The 19,671-nt window shown below is 41.4% G+C and overlaps 1 protein-coding gene across 2 annotated transcripts in view; it reads right to left on the reverse strand.

Annotated features, from left to right (window-relative positions):
- Positions 1-19,671, reverse strand: part of LOC116731541 (retinoic acid receptor beta-like) — a 147,305-nt gene that overhangs the window by 31,723 nt on the left and 95,911 nt on the right. For both annotated transcript variants that reach the window (XM_032581353.1, XM_032581354.1), the window contains one exon: positions 17,667-17,815. In XM_032581353.1, the coding sequence (XP_032437244.1) occupies positions 17,667-17,815 (149 nt within the window). The remainder of the gene's footprint in view (positions 1-17,666; positions 17,816-19,671) is intronic.

Genomic DNA, 19,671 nt, shown 5'->3' on the forward strand with positions numbered 1-19,671 from the left:
TCATTCCCTACATGGGCCTGGCAATAGCTCTGAGTCTTGTTTGCATCTAATTGACATGCAAATGTTGAGCAAATTTTTAAAATGGTGCAGCAAAGATAAAAAACAAATTAGACGCATTTTCATCAACTGGTTTGGAGCGAATTAGCCATGTTGCGTATACCATAATTTCATCAGACGTGGCTGTAATAAACAAGCTGCAGATGTCTCAAACTAGCAAGGATCACACAGCTCAGACAAATAGACAGAATCATCCCCTGTGTGTTGGAGGTTTTTTCTCAGAATCAGTTTTTGTTGGGCCTCTGACCACCACCAGCAGGCAAGGTGGCTGAAATGACTTACCCAGGGACACAATGACAGAGGAGGGTGGAGCGGGGATCGAACTGGCAACCCGCTGATTGCAGGGTGAGCTCTTACATCACATCCTGTGACAGGTCTAAGCTCAGGGTTCCCTTTCTGCACATACTCTCCTTTAGGAGCCATAACTTTGCCACTGTTACTGACATCAGGATCTGCCATGGTTTTCATAACAGATTAAAATAACACACACCAGTTTTCTGTCATACCGTTCCTTCAGGTTATCACTCTGTACGAATCTCATAGCAGCAATATCTATCTATCTCACATGACTGAAACACTGCTTGGCAGATCCTGGGCCTTGTCTAAACTGACATCTGTCTGCATAGAAGGCGATATGCTGGCAGGTTTGCAGCTTTGCCATACTTCCTTCATACATTTTACATCTTCAGCTGTTATATTAGACATTGAGCACTTTTTATTGCTTTAATTGTTTAGGTTGTCATTGCTTTGTGTTGATCTCACATAAAACCCTATCACCTGTGGATGTATTTAGAGGCCACACCTGGAACACACTGCTTTCTGGATAAAGTCAGCAGAAATCAGGAAGAGATTTGTTGAGCTGCTTCAGTCTGGGTCATCCTGTGGAATGACATGGTCATCTGTTCAATCTATTATATGCAAGTTGAGACATGATGGGAATGTCCAACTATCATAATGCCCAGAAATTAGACATGTTTGGTGTTCCAGAGTTTTGGTGTGTTTTGGTCCAAAATGTGGATTTGTTTTACCATCCAAACCAAACTGTGAAGTGTGGCAGCGTCATGTGGGGCTACTTTGCTGCAGGAAGGACTGGTGCACTTCATAAAATAGATGGCATCATGAGTAAAGAACATTGTCTTGAAATAATGAAGAAACAAAAGGTGAAAAAAAGATGAATGTGTCTTTGTACATGGTGTATGTAAACTTCTGGTTTCAAATGTACATTTTCCAGCTACCACAAAAGAAGGCAGTGAGGTAGACATGACATGTAATGACAATAATAAACTTTGTAATTTCAAGCTGATGTACAACAACTTTTGTCACTAAGCAAACTGAAAGGAGCTGTTGCATTATCCTGAATGATCCTGACGTTTTACAATCATTCTATCAAGGTTAGTCAAAGCTAACCCTGATAGATAAATGGCATATTCAGACGTGAGCCCTTGAGACTCATCCTTAGCATGTTGCTGGAGATCAATAACGAAGACATTGTGGTTTGAATTACTGGGTCTCATAAATAGAGGTACAACACGTGATCTTTACTGCCAAGACCTCACACAGGAAGCTGAGCCTTGGCAGATTTTTGTTCCTCACTTTGTATTCATTTGCCATTACTGTGAGGTCTTCTGAAATCATCGTCCATCATTCAGGCCTTTTTGCACATGTTCAGAGGAGTTCACACCTATGAGGCCATGGGAGGGTTAAAATTCCATTTACCATAGCTGTCTATGATGGATAGGACCTTGCCTTTTCATTAGTGAGCCAGGATGCATGATGGGTAACAGATTAGATCACAAGACTGAAATGGCTGACTCTGAAGCCCATCTTCCATCGGCCTAAAGCATCTGTCAACTGTGGCACCAACCTCCCAGCAACACAGGCGCTAGTCAAATGCAGCCTTTTGTGTCCCGCTGTGGCATATGACCAAACCGAGGTCAAACCCCCCCACACCTCCACAACTCCACCCCACCATCAGCTGATATTACTCATTTTTTAATAGAGGCCTTTATCTTGGGAGATGCAGGCTGAGTGTGTTGGTAGAAACTCCCTTTGAGGTCTGATGGATGAATAGAAGCATCCTGCATTTCCATCAGCTGCTATAGAAGTGTGTTCAGGTCGGCTGGAGAAACCAAGGCTACTCTGGTACTTATGTCATTCAGAGCTGGGAGGATGCAGGTCACTTAACCTCAGAAATCTCCGTGTGTGGGATAAGTGCTAACAGTGTTGAAGGTGAAGGGTCGGACTGAGGAGCTGCTGTGTTGTGCCCCTAAAAACGAACCCGTTCTGAGACTAATTCTCTGTGTGTGAGCCTGAAGTGTTCAAGACAAAAAGATTTACTGGCAGTATGAAGTCCAGGTTTTACTGTTTGGAGCCGCAGCTAAGCAAGAATACATCCTGACTGAAAGGGTAAAGACCATAAAATAGTAGTAAGTACTTTTTTAACAAAACAGTTTTGGATATCCATAAAGCATCATTACAAAATCCAGAGTGACAGCTACTACAGCTTTTATTCCATTGCCACAGACACACAGATTGTTGCCTCTGTTACAGACAAGAAGAGTGAAAGCCAACCAGAGCAGAAAGAACTCTACAAACCTCTTCAGTGTTATCAGTTATTCATGTTGTAGAATGTCCTTATAGATCCTATTTTTAACTTCTTTTTACATCTCAAGAACGAGAATATTAAAACTGAATGATAAATGATATCACAGCAAAATACTCTGACTTTTATCATTTAAAATTTCTTAAAAAGGCTTAAAGGCTGAAGCCTGCGCTGACTTTAAAGGGCGGGGGATCACTATGTGACTTTTCTGAGTTGTACATCATGTTATAATGTTATTCCCTCATTAGGGCATCACCAATCATCAGAGACACACAATCATCCACAACCACCGTGTCTCCTTTAAGGTCTTTTCATTTGTCCTCTTCTTGTTTCTTTCTCTTCTTTTCCTCCTCTTTTGTTGACCTGCAGTCTCGTCGTTCCCTCCAGCGGACACATGACACGAGCGCTGAACTAAGACAGCAGACTGCTCTGATATTTACCAGCGTGCGTCCTGCGGGTTTACTCGTTGGAGGCTTATGAATGTGCAAACAAAAAACACCCTTGAGCTCCTTGTTGTACAAAGGTGTTTACCTCGGTAAAGTGCAGTGGGGGATTTGGGAGGCAGCTTCAGCGCTACATAAATGACAGGATCAGAGGTTTGAGCTGCAGGGACATGCTGAGGATGAATCCCACTTCATACGCCAGGAAGTAAAGGAGAGCAGAGACGCTAACGTCGCTTACTCCACTGCAATGTTTAAACTGAGCTAAAACTGTTGCTAAGTGACAATATGGCTGTGCACTCACAACTTTTCATTCAGGGAGGGACTTCTGAAAAGCATCATACCTGCTACAGGAAATCAGTTCAAATGGAGCAGTTTCTCATTTCACATATTGTCATGTTACCAGGATCTAGTTGCAATGTATCCTTCCTGCCACATGGAGGATATAATGGTAATAATACATTTTATTTATGTAGCACTTACTAAAAAATCCCTCAAGAACACGTTACAGGAATAAAACAAAACTACAACCAGAACACTAAAACGAAAACATACACTGTAAAAGGAAAACACCTAATGTCTATAACTATGGACATTGAAAAACACAAGATAAGCATAAAGCAGGACATTAATCATAAATTAAAAGCTGTTCAGAAAAGGTGTGTTATAAGATGTGATTTGAATGTTGATAGGTTTGTACAGTAGTGCATGTGTTTAGGCAGAGGTTCCAAAGGGTGGAGGCTGTCATGGAGAAGAATGGAGAAGACTCTGTCCTCAGCGTTGACCCCAGGGCCAACGCTGGGGTCTGAGTGCTGGAGGCAGGAAGTTAGCATCAGATGGAAGGAGTGTAATGATGGAGCAGGTTGGAGAGGTAGCATGGGGATTGGTTATGGAGGGCTCTGTAGGTAAGAAGGAGGATGTGCTGAGAGAAAGGGACCCAAGGGAGCTTCTGGAGATCCAGGTTGATGTGGTCACAGGAGTAAGTGTGTGTGAGCAGGTGAGCAGCAGAGTTTTGAATGTGTTGGAGTAGGGCTGGACAATAAGTCAATAACTATATATGCAGCAGTAGACTTGTCAATATCAATAAATATTACATCTGATAGAATGTCCAATACATTATTCACTGAACTCCGATCCAGAAGCGCACAGCATTCTGGGGGATGTAGGCAGAGGAAAGGCTTTAGCCACTCAACCTCTGTCGGCCACACACTCGGTGGCCTCACTCTTTGATTGCCTAGCAACAACCTGTCGAGTAACTTGTGTTTACCTAGCAACAACTTGTTGAGTATCTTGCGCAGCAACAGTTTCAGGTTTCGCCACGGTGCCTCATGACAACTTCAAAATAAAAAACTTGGTTATAATAACTGTGGATAAAACATGAATGGTCATGTCACCAGTTTGGCAGGATTTCAGATAGTTAATACTAGTTAACAGAGGTGTTTATGTTTCTCTACCACCTATCCAAAAAACTAATCAGTATTTATCGATATCAGCAATTACTGATATGGACTGATATGAAGTGCTTATATGGTGATAATTTTGTCAGCCATATTATCCAGTTTATCCAGCCCTATGCTGGAGTTTATTGAAGACTTTGGATGATGAATATACTGTATTTTTGACAAAAAGAGAGAGAATAGAAAATAATACTGAAATGACAGGAAAACAGGACAAGAAGAACCTATAATAGAGGAAATGAACATTAAATAAAAGTTGCACACCAACTACAGCAACGGACTCAAAAATGTCAATTATAGAGGAAAAAATTTTAAAAATAAATCCCAATCAAGTGAAAAAATTCAAAAATACTTTATTGAACAGAAAAAGAAATTAAATGTTGTAATTCATATTCATTAAAATTCTTCAAAAAATTATTGCAGATAGTGATGGCTGTTGGTAGGAGAGCTCTCCTGTAGCAGTCTGTATTACAGTGAGTCGCAGGAATCCTCTGACTGAAGACACTGTTTTCCCAAGGCAGTCTGACGAAGAGGATGGTCAGAGTTGCCCATACTTTTCTTGATTTTATGAAGAATCCTTCTTTGCATCATCTTCTCCAGAGGATCCACAGTCATCCCCAGAACAGAACCAAAACAGAACCGGAACAGAACCAGCCTTCTTTATCAGGTTGTGTTAAGGTCCCTGGTCCAGATGACTGCAGATGAGATGACACTCTCAACAACAGAGCTACAGAAGATCTGCAGCAGTTAGACACTCAGTTCTTCAGTCTCACAAACTGTGGTCTGTTAGTGAGGTAGCAGCATCATCAACTCCAACTCCATGGTGATAAGCAAACTTCAGGGGGTTCTGATCTGTGCTTGTCTGCTTACTCAGGTGGGCCAACAGGGGTTCTCCAAGACCTCCATGATGTTAGATATCATGCAAACAGGTCTATAGTCATTGATGACTGATGGGTGAATGCATATAGCCTAAATGCAACCACAAAGAACAAATGAAGAATGCTAAATCCGAAGTGGTGACCAAGCCAGAGTAACGGTAAATTACGTCTTAAGCTTGCTGCTGTAGCTCCTGAACAGCAACCACCAGCTAAAAGACCCAGATCTTGTGACAGATAGAGCCCTTATCATATGGAGCTCTTTATTAATGCTCTTTAGCAATACAAACACCTGAAGTAGTGGACACAGCCACAGCCACCTGGGAAACGAGGCCACTTCCCTCTGGACTGATAAACTGCACCTTTACCGAGATCATTATCCAACATCTTGTTATCTTAATGGGCGGGGGATTGGATAACAGAGCCGCAGCGCTGCTATCTTTGGTCTTCTCATTTACAGATTAAAAAACGAAAGTGCGGCCCATTAATTATTCAGCTACAATCCAACTCCTTGTCCACCTGGCCTCCTCCTCTTTCTCGCTCTCTCTCCCGCCCTCTGTGCTCCTGACATCAGCTGGCGGCCTGCCGCTCCGGGCCCGGCTCTGAGGCCGGGGCCACGCTGTTTTGGGTTGCTTAAGCATTCAGCACAGCCATGGTGGTGTGTGTGTGTATGGGGTGTGTGCGCATGGATGTGTGGGGGGGGGGTTGGTGGTGGATTAGCTTTCGCTCTTAATCGTGTTGACATCTTATCACTGCTGTGGAAAGTGGAGAGGACACTGGAGACTCTGGGGGAGAGGCAGGGAGGGGGGTTCCAGTAAAACGAGCACAGGTAGAGTGGGGACCTGGAACAGGAGAGGTGTGTGTGCATGTGTGTGTAAAAGAGGGGTGATATTTATCCAGTTTATCCAGTGCAGGCTATTACTTACACCTCAGGTTCGCTGGTGAAAAACACCTCAAAGTTCAGCAAAAGGACTCGCAGTGTGCGGACTAGAGGGAGGAGAGAGGAGGCACATGCTTCCTGGAACGTCTCCGTTACCTCTGAAGATGTTTATCAGAAAAATGCCACTGGCTGTCGTCACAAAACAATCATCACAATACAGGTCTCATTCCAAGACTACATTATTTTTCTATATATAGCTAATTTCTATATAAGAAATTAGCTGGTTACCAAAAATTTAATTTTTAGCTCTATTAGCCCTAAGTGGAACAAGAGTTGAACAGTTGAAAACTCAAAAATTAGATTTTTTTTTTTTCCTGCCAGTGAACACAGCATGCTAAGTGATACCTGGCTGCGCTGACAACAACACTCTCTGATCTGGAAAAAACTCAAAGGTAGCTCTTTTTCATATCAGTGAGGTGTTTGAAAAGAAGCAAAGAAATGTGAGAAGTGTTTAGAACCAAACTAAACCAATCTTGACAAATTTTTATTTCTTTTTAATAAATCCTATAGTGGTATAAATTTCTGTACAGCAAAGTGTTACCAGTGATTAAAATTAGGGCAAAATATTTACATATTTACAGATTTTGCATGTTATATAACAATGCCCTGTGGTTAGCTAGAATTCATACAACAAAAAATCGGTTCTCATTGTTGCAGCTGTGTGATGAAAATCACTTCATTTTGTTCTCAACCTCATGTTGCCCAACTCTTTTTATCACAAAAATCCCTGGCAAACTTGTAGACCTTGAAGGGTCAGTAGGAAAACCAACGTGACCAGGTCTTGACTGGTCACGTCAAGCCTGATCAGAACTGTTAAGAGAGAAATTAATCACATTTTTGAACAATCTCTGGATTGGAATTGGTCTATATATACAGTATATATATACAGTATATATACAGTAGTACAGTATATATACAGTATATATACAGTATATACTGTATATATACTGTACTACTGTATATATACTGTATATATATACTGTATATAGATGTACACACAGACACACATAGGACAAGCAACCATGGACACACACTTGTACCCACAGATAATCTGGAAAGACACAAACTCCATGCTATGTGGAGTATAACCATGCAGAAAACTCTCAGGCTGGGATTCAAACCCAGGCCACCTGTGACACTGGGCAGCCATACATGCTAACACCAGTTTCAATTTTAATTTAGTTCAGCTAATTAATATGGCAGAGATCCACAATCAACCAGCTTATGATGTGAACTTGATTACTTGCATGTCAGTTTCTTCATTTTACTATAACAGTTCACACAAATCTGAGATCGGCAATCAGCCAGTAAATTGTGATTGGTCCATTTCTAAAATGTTCTCATTTTTACATGCAAAAGCTGGGAAAAACTGTATATGTGCTACACATTTTAAGTACAACCTCAAGTGAATCAATAGTCAACTCTTATGCAGTGAGAATGATGCATATAAGAAAATGTAATTAGGCCAGACTTACATAGGACTTTTTTACCCTCAGGTAACTTACACTAAGCATTTATAATGTGCTTCTCATTAAAGCAAACACTTGGCTGGGTATCACACCCTGAAGCTTCCAAATGAAAGGCGACACTACATCACTGATCCATGGCTGACAACCCTGAAGATGGCCGCCAATCTTCTTAGAAGTGGCCGTCTGAGTTAGTTCACCCTGAGGGCAGACTGTGCAACGCTCAGTGATAGTGCAGAAAACGACTGAAAATCAAAAATCTAACATTCACTGCAAGTTGAATGTTCTCTGATTCACTGTGTTCACTCCATCACACTCTATGCCTGCATCTTTTCCTGTCACACACACACACCCTCCATAAACCTCCATAAACCTTCTGATTGTCTCTTCTTTTCCTCCTGCAGTCCCGTATTGCATGTGTCCAATATATACAATATCCATCCTTTATACGTATCTAAACCATTCCAGCCTGATGTCACTAATGCTTTCCCTCAACTGAAGCTACCTTGATACAGTTGTGCTCATAAGTTTACATACCCTATTAGAATTCAAAATTTTGGGGGTAAGTTTAAAGTTCTCTTTTTAAACTATAATGACTCAGAAAACACCAAACTGACCCAGATCAAAAGTTTGCATACCCCCCAGTTCATCATACCACGTTTCTGATGTCATTATGATTTCAAAAGAGTAAACAGTTGTTTGATAGCAAATGGCTTCATCCAACCACTAACCATGAGAGAGAAAAAAGGTTTTGTCATTCATATTCTCTGATAAATGGCCAAAACATTTAAATAAAAAAACACCACAGGATATGAAAACTTATGAGCACAACTTTATTTCTGTATATATATTAGATTTTTTTTTGTTGTTCTTGTTCTTTGTGCAGTGCCTTAAAATGGCGTTAGTCATAAATTGGTGCTATACAGATAAATTGAATTGGAATTAATTCAAAGGGGAAAAGCGTTGGGTTCCAACTGTTAAATGTTATAACTTTACAGCCAGACAAGATTTTCATGCTGAATCCTGCATGAACAGACAAACCAGTGAACACATCATGGACTGAGGATGCCAGGTCTCCTGAAAGAAAAAGTCGATTTTGAGAACCAAAATGGGGTCAGCGGTGACGGTGTGGTTCACATGCTGTAGCAACAGAACACACGGGACAATTAGACAAAAAGAGGTAGTGGCTGCACAAAGGCCTGCTCTGTTACCGTGGCAAACATGAAACCTTAACAGATAAGGCACAAACAGCAGTCAACAGCTACAACTTGGAAAACAAAACAACTCTCTCAGACTCCCAGTCATCTGTTGTGTTCCTTGCTGCAAAATATCCCCTGAAACCTAATCAGTCCCAACCCGACCATCCAAGCACCTGAGGAGCCCAGATGGAGCAGCAGATACTGCGGGCCCTGAGCAATGAATAAGGGGAAAGTAGAAGGAGCGGTGGGACTCACCCCGGCCCGCTCTGAATAGCTGCACACATAGAACTGGAGATGGAGCGAGAGGCAGAAAGGCAACAGAGAAGAGAATGAGAAGGTTTCAGATCACAACCACAACACAGATGCTCCACTGTTGCACCAATCTTCTCACCATTCTGTAGGTCTGTATGGCCCAAACCTGACAAGGGTCCCTTGCTCCCCACTGAGATTCTGCTCAATAACAAATCAACAAAAAAAAGAGACAGCCTGCTGGTTTCCTCTGTAGTCAGTCCTGCTGTTGAATTACTGGGTGTTTAAAAAACCTCTTAATGAATTCATGTCTTACTGCATGAATCTGAGGCCGGGGCCACGCTGTTTTGGGTTGCTTAAGCATTCAGCACAGCCATGGTGCAGCACAATCCCACACTGAAACCGTTCCTTCATTAATCTGAGTTCATTTGATTCAGTAGAGGAATAAAACAAATTCTGTTAAATTGTTTTCAATGTTACCTAGGGTGAACAAAGTTAGCCAGCATGTAAGATATGCTTTATGATCTTTATTGTGATTTTTTTTCAGTGCTGTGAGAGAAGAAGAAGAGGGGAGGAGGCTGATCATCCTTTCTTACCTTCATCCCCCTCATGTCTGTTTCATATTATATTTACAGATTTTTAAACAATGTTTCTCTTCAGAACAGGTTGTTCTTGACATCTAAAATTAAAAATATGTAGATATGCAAGTAAACAATTAGTCATTTATATATATTAAAGGCCAAAATTATTACTCAGTTAGGTAATTATAAGGGGAAATCTTATGCAAATCTGAGTCACTTTGATGGAAAAATCCATCCATCCATCCATCCATCCATCCATCCATCCATCCAGCCGTCCATCCATCCATCCAACCAACCAACCAACCAACACATTTATCCTCAGGTGATGGTGCCCATCTCCAGAGGTCCTGCGGAAAAATTTGCTTTTTAACTCGTTTATATTTCTTTCACTGCAGTACATTGTGATATTCTTTCCACTGCTACAAAATAAATCCTAAAATCTAACTGGTAAACCATGAAATGTCTCATTAACATTTAAAAAACGCAGTAAAACAAGTTGCTCTAAAACAAGTTGCTCTAGAAAGAGCCTCAGATCAGAGGTAAACCAGGGTCTGTGGAGCTACAATAACCAGAAATTCAGACCAAAGCATTGCAGTTCTACTTTATATAGATCACAAGTGAATGACTTATATGTGAAAAGGAAGGATTTAAAAGCATGATAAATCCACTTTAAAACAAACTTCTGTATCTTGCAGAAAAGTTAGTTGTAACAGTTTTATCTTATTTCAAGATATTTGCACTAGAAACTCAACCAATAACATTTGATAAGGTTTTGTTTTTGCAGTGTGCCTTTTGGATCCCGTCTTCTCCTTATAATTATTCCAGCCTTGTGTTTTTTTCTCTTCCCCTCCATCTAAGCATAACATGGTTTGTTCTGCTGTTGGTTTACAAATACATTAAAAATCCAAGTGATACGTAAAGGCGGTTATATGATGGAACCTTCTGGTAAAAAGGCAGAACACATCCCATAAAGACATGCTTCCATTAATGAAGCTGACATCCCCAACCTGACAGGACCAGAGTGGAGCTCTGCAGTCAGCTCTCAGCGTTGTTCTGACTATCCGTTTCGCCGCTGTAAGGAATAACAGCAGTAGGTCAACAGCTCAACCCCCACGCTGCGTCAGCCTGCTGCTGTCACGCGAAGAAGGAGAATTAAGTGTTTTGTGAAAGAAACTATGCTCTCCTCCTCACTGTGGAGGAGAGCATACACAGACGCCCACACACGCCATAGTTGACCGTTTAGTATCTTTGTTGTTGTGACTGTTTCCAGTTTTGGGGCATGACCAAGAGCCTTTTGCCACAAGACGTTTTTCACCTGTGTTGATCCATTGTTGCTCTGGAGACATTTTTATGTTTGCTTTGATGATTAATATTATTTTCCTAGAAACTACTTATAAGACTACAGTAAGAAAAAGTGGTTAAGATTTGGGTTATGCCAGCCGTTAGAATATTATCAGACAAATAAAAAACACTTTTTATACAGAATTGTGGGCTTAGTGAAAAGTATATTTATTACCTTCTGAAAGGTTTTATTTGCAAAAGGTACTTTTAATCTGAGCGTAATTACAATAGATTTTCTAATTTACTGAGATGTGTCTAAATTATTACAATTCTAAATAAACGTCCTGGCATATTTAGAACAAATATATTCAATAACATGGAAACACTGAGCAAGCCCCAAGTCAGACTGAATATATTTGTTTTATACTCTGTCCTCCTTTTTCTTCTCCATTTCATTGACCTTGTCTGAGTTAAGTAAAGTTGTACGATTTCTTCTGTTCATTAACCAGTGAACTGAAATATGAAGTAAGTTCATCAATAGAGCAGCAAACATCGGTCTAGAGAGAGTAGAAGAATATCACTTTGTAATACATCCTCCCCCCCTTAAGCCTCTGCCACACTGACCTTCTATGTTTAATTTTCCTCGGTTAGTCCAGGCCTTTTTTGTTGCACAGAGATGACAAATCCCACCATGAAGTGTGCACCGAGGAGAGCCGTATAGATTATGGTCGCAGGATGAGAAAGATGGAGCGACATTTTTCTTTCTCTGCACTAAACTGTCAGCTGAAGCGGGATCTCTGTCATCAGCACTCTGTGCCACCAGCTGGTGGCAGGAAGGAAACAAGGATATGAGGAGGGCACAGGACTCGGCGGCTGCTGCGTGCGATCGCTCAGCCACAAACAAGCACAACAGAAGATATTCATTTCTGATTAATGACTAATACTAATAAACTATGTGGTACAGAAGAAACATCTTGCAGAAGCAGTCTTGCTATCGCCTCCAAAACATCCTGCATTATTCATTATTACACCAAGTGGAATATATTTTTAGCATTGTTTGTGTGTTTGTCAGCAGGAGACCTAAAACAACATGCAATCTGCAAAATACCCTGTGACAAGGATGGAGGTCGGGTGTGTGTGTTTGAGGGTGGGGTGTGTGTCATGCTCCTCTTACAAAGAAAAGACCAGAATGAGATACAGACTTTTAGGTGAACCAGATCTTCCTGGACTTTCTGGGCAAACGGACTGGAGTTGGGTTAAAGTGAACTAAACTGGGCTGGTGTGAATCCATCCTTAAACTGGGAGCCGTGCCACTGACAGAGCTGCAGTGAGAATTAATAGTGGGAGGCTGTGGAAAAACGTTGAAAAAATTCAAAGAGAACCAAACATTAAGTAAGAAGTTTTCTAAATCATTCCTCCTAAAATCTCTATTTTTATTCTCGCCTTAGAATGCACGGGCATTTGCAGCCAGTATGACAAAATGCTCTACAGCCTGTGCAATTTGCAGCACAGTCCAATCCTGTCCATTAAATTGTCAGGGTCAAGCTTGATCATCCACGACTCTCCAAGTAAAGGGCACGTCATGCTCAGACCAAACCGAAACAGTGAAACAATAGAAATGAGTTTCTATAGCAGCATGAAAAAATATGTGCGCAACAACTTAATACAGCCGCTGAAGCGATCCGAATTGTTAAACTTCCCCCAACATTCCATCCCTGTGTGTGGCTTTGGGGAGAAAAGAGGAGCAGACAGCGCTGGGAGTTCAGAAACACAAGAGTGTGTCAGCCAGTGTGAGCGTTCAGAATGCTGAGCTCATTCACAGGGGTTGTGGTCCCTCGCTTGTCAAACCAGTTCCATCAAGCTAATCCCACTGAGTCGACACCTCGGGACCCAACAAGAAGAGGAGAGAGAGGGGAGGAGAATTCACGGCTCACAGTTTTGTCTTCATGCTTTCAGAGCTGTCAGCGCGAGCGACACGCGTGCCGAATCACGCCCTCCTCTCTGGACATCTTATGCAAACTAGTCCCACGACGTCACTGCCCATACTGCTCCACTAACGAAGACAGATTTACTGGAGACTTATACCTGCTCTGGTTTCTCTTATTCCTTAGTTTAGCAGAGAAGTGCAAGAAAAGCAACGTGAAGCTTTGCACCTTCACTACAAACATGTCCTGCTTGCTAACTGAAAGGTGAAAGGAATGCTTAGGTTTGCTTTTCTTTCTGCCAGGAGAATTATTGTGATGAAATCCATGCTAAGCAGCCGCTGCTGGTGCTGAGTTTTAAAATATTTTTTGGAGATTCAGCTGCAACTTGCACTGCTCTCTATAGAAAGGCTCCAGAGATGAGCTGGGTTTTTCTGTCTTATGTATGCCAATTTTTTATTGAAAAAACAGCAGAAGCGTACTCACTTTTACTGTTCAATGCGAGTAAAGAGAATTAACCCTGCCGGGCGTTCTAGACAGACATAGATTGAAAGAGGAGCGGCAAAAGCAAATGAGGTGGATTAGCAGAGCTAGCCAACAACTGATGGTGTCATCCAGGTCATGCTGCTGTAGGATCGCTAAGTATAACCAGTTTGGGCTCATCATAACAGTCTTTGGTGTTACTGAGGGAAAATGAGTGAAGTTAGAAATGTTCAACTTCTGTGAACTGCTTAAGAAGCCAGTCAGAGGAAGCACATAGAAAAAGAAGAAGGAAGTGTTTTCTACAACATGTCAAGATGTGTGTGTGGGCGTGGGTGGGCATGTGTGTGTGGCTCAGTCAGGCGGCCAGAGAGAGAGAGAGCATCTGATAACAGGAAGGCTGAATGGACTGTTCCACTCTGTTGAAAGAAGTTTGTGGTTTTCCAAAGGAAGTTCTGTCTCTTGTCAGAACTAAGTGTGAGGGTTGGAAACAATTTGAAGTCTGTCTTGACTTTGTAAGATTTGCTTGACTTTGGGTCAACACAGATGAGACTGTCATCTTTTGCATATGCATGTGCTTCTGGAGGTCCATATGCCACGGCTCTGTTTTAACAATTCAAATGAGCTCTGTCCAACAAAACACATCAGCTGAGGCTGGGCAACACACTAAATGACACTTGCCAGGATCAAAAACACAGACATTTTTCAGTGCTTATGAGTCTGTACAGACGCAATGAATTTAGAGAGCAGTTCAGTGGCTCTGGGCATGTCTGCTCAACCACCCATGATTTCCTTCAGTTGTTCTCAACAGTTGGAGTGACTTTGACAAGAAACACCAGAGGCTCACTCACAAATCCATCAGCAGGCCTGGTACTCTTATGATGTGCTGTTGGTGGCTCAAATTTCCAGGGTATGGGGGCTCAGAGTACAAAGCAACATATCCTGCAAAAAGACAAAGTTGTCTGTTTGTGGGAAATTACTGTCAAACCTAGAGAATCAAGAAATCCCATAACCAGAATGAACCAGTGGTGTCTGTATGCATACAAGTTTTCATGCAAGACGCAGAAACATTCATGTACACATATACATGCAACATGTGTATGGCTGCATGTAATTTTGATGTGTAATGACAGAAAAATGTAATGTTTCAATTGTTTCCTTTTGTTTTTATGATGTAAAACACTTTGAACTGCCTTTGTTGCTGAAATGTGCTATAAAAATAAAATGTGATTTGATTTTTATTTGATGTGGATGGTTGATTGATGTTTTGTTGCTTATAGTATTAGTAATTGACTTTTGAATAATATAAGTTTTTTTTCTTCAAACTTCTCCTTTTCTATCATTACAAATTTTTTATAGTTGTCAACAAAGTTACAGTGAAATGTAACATAAAATGTGGTTTAAAAAGTTCTTAAACCACATTCCAGCTACAGGACCAAAAATGACTCGTAATGCACATCCAACATGTTTTTTCATGTTTAATGTGCATCAAACATGCACAAATTGTTGAGAAGTAAACCTAAAATTCAAATGTTGCTTAAAAACAAGTTTTGTTCAGTCTTACTGATCCAATCTCTGCTACACCTCTACAAAAATGTAAGGTCCTAAATAAAAGCAAGTTTTAATGAGGAGCTCCTCTTAAGAAAAGAGGATAGAATAGGAGAAAATCCCTGTTAGTGTATCTTTACAATGTTTTCATTTATTCAATGTTATGATCACAAACACTACAGTTTTGCTATTTTATTAAAGCTTGTGGTCATTTTCAAGGCTTGAACAAGCAATAAAACTGATCAAACCTGAATGAGTGATTGGGTGAATATCAATAGAGCTTAAAATATAAATGTATATAAATATGAGAAGAATCTAAGATAAAACACAAATATGTGCATCCTTGGAGCAGAAGACTTCCCTCATTCAAGTGATTCAAAACATTTTAGGAAGAACTGAAGTGGCTCTTTGCCTGACCTTCCACAATGAATGTACTGAACATGATGTAATGTTTGAACACTGATCAGTGGAGGAGTTTATTCCACAGCTTGGCAGATATCACTATATGTGTCTGAGCTTTCTTCAACAGGTCCTCCACATGCACACAGATGAAGCCCCCACTCTGCCTTTAGTCTATTTCTGGCTTTAATTGGCACATTCACCGGGGAGTAAAAGGCTCCTCTTGTTGTGTAAAAGCCTACAGCTGTACTGAAAGCTCAGCTGCTTCTGCTCAACAGAAAGGCCTCGGCCCCGGCACAACACACAACAATGGCTTCACCATTGAGACACAGAGATGAAAACATTCTCCTTTTGCAACAGAATGTCACATAAATCAAATCCAAGATATTTTATGTATGCTTTTTTTTTCCCACATCAGCATCATCCAGCAGCATGTTTGTTTCAACAGAAACTTTCCATTAGATGAACTGGATTCACTATCTGCCATAAAATGGACTCGACCACAGCCATGTGATGATCATGTACATATCTGTACAGAATGGGTCCAGCGTGCTGTTTGTCACTCACCCTGAACACTTCCGCGAGGTCAGAGGTCATGGCAGACCTTTGTGACTGTTGCTGGCTTCTAACGGAACACCAAATGCTTGGCTTGACCCAGAGAGCGATGAGTGAGCAGATCACCACCTCCCCCTGGGCCAAAACCTCCAGAGGATTCCTGACATTCCTCTGCTTCACTTACACACATCTGAGTCCAACTGCACAGGAGAACAGCAGCAGCCAACCATCCAGGAACTAAGTACCTGGAATACACCACTCACTTCCTGTACACACGAATCTGACATGCTGCCTTATCATTTTCAATTTAATTCAGTTCCACTCAGTTAATTTATTTAACTCCAATTCACAGTAAACTTCCTTTTCAATCCAATCATACAACCAGATTCCAAGTCAACACTGAAAAAACACAAAACCAAAAAGTTTTCTTTTTCTAGATTCTACAAAACTAACTTATAAGTAATGTTTCAGCAAAACACAAGAACTTGTTTTAAGTCCATGATTCTTTAATATGTATTTTTTAGTACTAGTTCAACTAGCAGTTTTTTTTTCCACTTTTAACAAAACTTTCCATGTCATAAGTAAAAAAAAAAATCTGCCAGTGGAACTAGTACATTTTATGATAGGTATGCTAAAAGGCTGTTGTACTGATTCTGGAATTACACAAAAATACAAACCCACTTTTCAAATGTTTTCATGTAAAACTGGTGAAAATAATTGACCATCCTTCTGTGTACGGCCGTGTGTTGGTCAGTTACAAAAATCCCAATAAAATGTGACATTTCTTTTTGTAATGTGACAAAATGGGACAAGGTTAAGTTGTATGAATATTTTTTTAAGGGGATGTTTAAATATACAGTTTCCTAGCAACAACTACTGAAAGTAGGAGCAGATTGATAAATTCTGTGAAGGAACTGCAGTGAGGAGTGGAACTAAAGTATCAAAATGAATCAGATTTTCTGGATCAAATTTAAAAGTAAAGCAGGCCTTCCCTGAAGATAAGAACCATGTAAACAGATTTGTTAATAAAGACCCGGTTTTATGCCTGCACATTTAAGAAAGTTTTATACATTCTAAGTATAATTCACAAGTAATTCAAATATCTTATCTGTGTTTAGTTAAAAGTTTAATTGTTAGTACCAAAAGTAATGATTATATGCTTTTTTTAAAGGTTAAATCTCATGTTATTTGAGAGATGTGGTAGATCGTAGGGCGAGTCAGATGTAAACTGAGAATGCTGGTTTGTGGTCATCAATGCTCATCCATTATGCCGTTTACAACTCTTCTTCGGAGTTTTACACAGAGACTTATAATGAGCTCAGCAGATGCTCAGTTCCAACAGGTGTTTGCTGATTGCTGCTGGCTAGTCTGAAGGAGTTGAGTGGAGAAAGCAGGGGAGAGCTGCTCTGTGAGCTGGAAGCTCAGCTTCTAGTGAGGGTTGTAATTTACAACCCTCACTAGACAGTATGAGCAGGTTTTACAAAACTATTTGGGTTAAAATGAAGTGACGACTCTACAGCTCTTCATGTCTATGTTATGTCAGTGTGGTAATGAAAAGACAACACAGGCTTTGAACATACACAGCTTGATGTGTGTTGCAGCAGGCCAGTCCTACCTTGCAGCCCTCACACGCACTGACTCCATAGTGATATCCAGAGGATTTGTCCTGGCAGACGAAGCAGGGCTTGTAGACTCTGGGCGGAGGCGGCGGCGATGGCGGGCTGGGGACCAACTCCTCAGAACTGGTGCTCTGCGTTTCGATGGCTGCAGGGAGAGCAAACGAGAGGAGGATGAGAAGGATTCTGCTCAAATGACTAAATAACTCAGTTAGGGTTCTAGAAACCAAAAACGGACCTTTTCATTTTCAACCTGAAGGCAAAACAAGACTTTGTTGACAAAATTGTTTTCTCTTCATACAACACAAATGGGATGAAAAATAAATTATCTGTGCAATATTTTAGAAAATGTGTCGTGCAGTACTTGTTAGGACAACTTTGCAGTTCATCTGTGGATGTTGCTCCAGTGTGCTCTTGTTCTGGTAAATTGTACTTTTTATGTGAAGACATAAAAAAGGCCGTTACACTTTCTCCTGTCTCAGTAGTTCACTTCAGTGAACTCCACTGAAGTGTAGAGTTATGTGACTCGGAATAGTTTGAGCACCAAAACCAACTTGTAGCTTTCAAGTTATTTTATTTCAGAAACAATACTAGTGGGCACATCAGGACCACATGATTTCATGTATGGACTTCTGAATATCTCCTACATGCCACCACATCTAAATAAATAACGTTCTTATTGTTGATTTGATAATCTTTAAAGAATAGCAGTGAAAATGTTCTGAAATCGGTTTCAATATTTCTTCAAACTACCCTGACCCAAAGTATCACTTAGTTAGAGAGTATTTGTTAAAACTGTCACTCTGTCAAGAAAATCAAAGATCAAGCTGCTCTGCCTCCCAGTGCTAACTAGAAACAACCAATCAGAGCTAGGAGGAGGGTCTTATTGCTGTCAATCAAGCTTGTGCACCCCAGCCCCTCTCTCTCTTACTCTCTGCTATGCTACAGCATCTTCCTAACAAATACTTAGGCTTGACAGAATAGCAACTGATGATGGTGAATGATGAGTTTTCCTGGGACAGTAAGCTGTTTCTCTGCCTTAAGCAGCAGGTACACAAGCATGACTGATGACACTATGAACTTCCTCTTGGCTCTGATTGGTTGTTTCTGACCGGGAGGGGTGCGTTTATTCAGACAGGACTGGGAGCACAAGGAGGAGGTGGAGGAACTCAATCTTTTCATAGATTACTGGTCTCATGCCATACTGTCATAATGTCAGTATAACAAAAATATGGAACAAAATATATATTTTTAGCAAAGTTACATACAGCAGCTTTAATAAAATCAGGCTCTTGTCAGGATCTGTGTTTTCTGTGTTCATTTAGAGTTTTTTGTGTCCTTGCGTCTCTTCGTTGTCCTGTCCTCCCCTTGATTGTTCCCAGGTGTGTCTCGTCTCTGTGATTACCCTCCCGTGTATTTAACTCCACCTGTGTTCCTTGTTCCTCGTCGGGTCCTCGTCAATGTCCAGTCTAGTCGTCGTCAATGTTAGCTTCTGTGTCGTCAGTGTTTCCTCGTGCCTGCTGTTTGTTGTTTGGACAAGTTATTTTCATTAAATCCTCATATTTTTCATCATTCCTGGGTCCGCTGCCTCTGCCTCACCACCTCACCCGCACCACTTCTTGACAGAAGGACCCGACCATACCGATCGGTGAGGCTGCTATAATGGACCCAGCTGGAGCGAGGTTCCGACCAAAGGAGCAGAGCGGAATGAGGCGGAGATCCGGCAGGGAGGAGAGGGAGCTAGTGGAAGCCCTCGCCGACTTGCAGCGGGAGCTTTTCCGGGGGACAAGACTGGTGTTGGCACCCCCCGGATACGGCCCCCGTCGATACCTCCGTCCGGGAAGCCAGCGACCTGAGCCGCCGGTGGAGCCGGCCCCTCGTCGCTTTCCGGAGCCGCCACCTCCGCTGTCTGCCCGGAGACAGCGACGTGAGCCGCCGGCAGACCCGGCCCCTCGTCGCTTTCCGGAGCCAGCACCTCCGCTGTCTGCCCGGAGACAGCGACGT

The sequence above is a fragment of the Xiphophorus hellerii genome, chromosome 13, assembly GCF_003331165.1.
Source record: "Xiphophorus hellerii strain 12219 chromosome 13, Xiphophorus_hellerii-4.1, whole genome shotgun sequence".
NCBI lineage: Eukaryota > Metazoa > Chordata > Actinopteri > Cyprinodontiformes > Poeciliidae > Xiphophorus > Xiphophorus hellerii.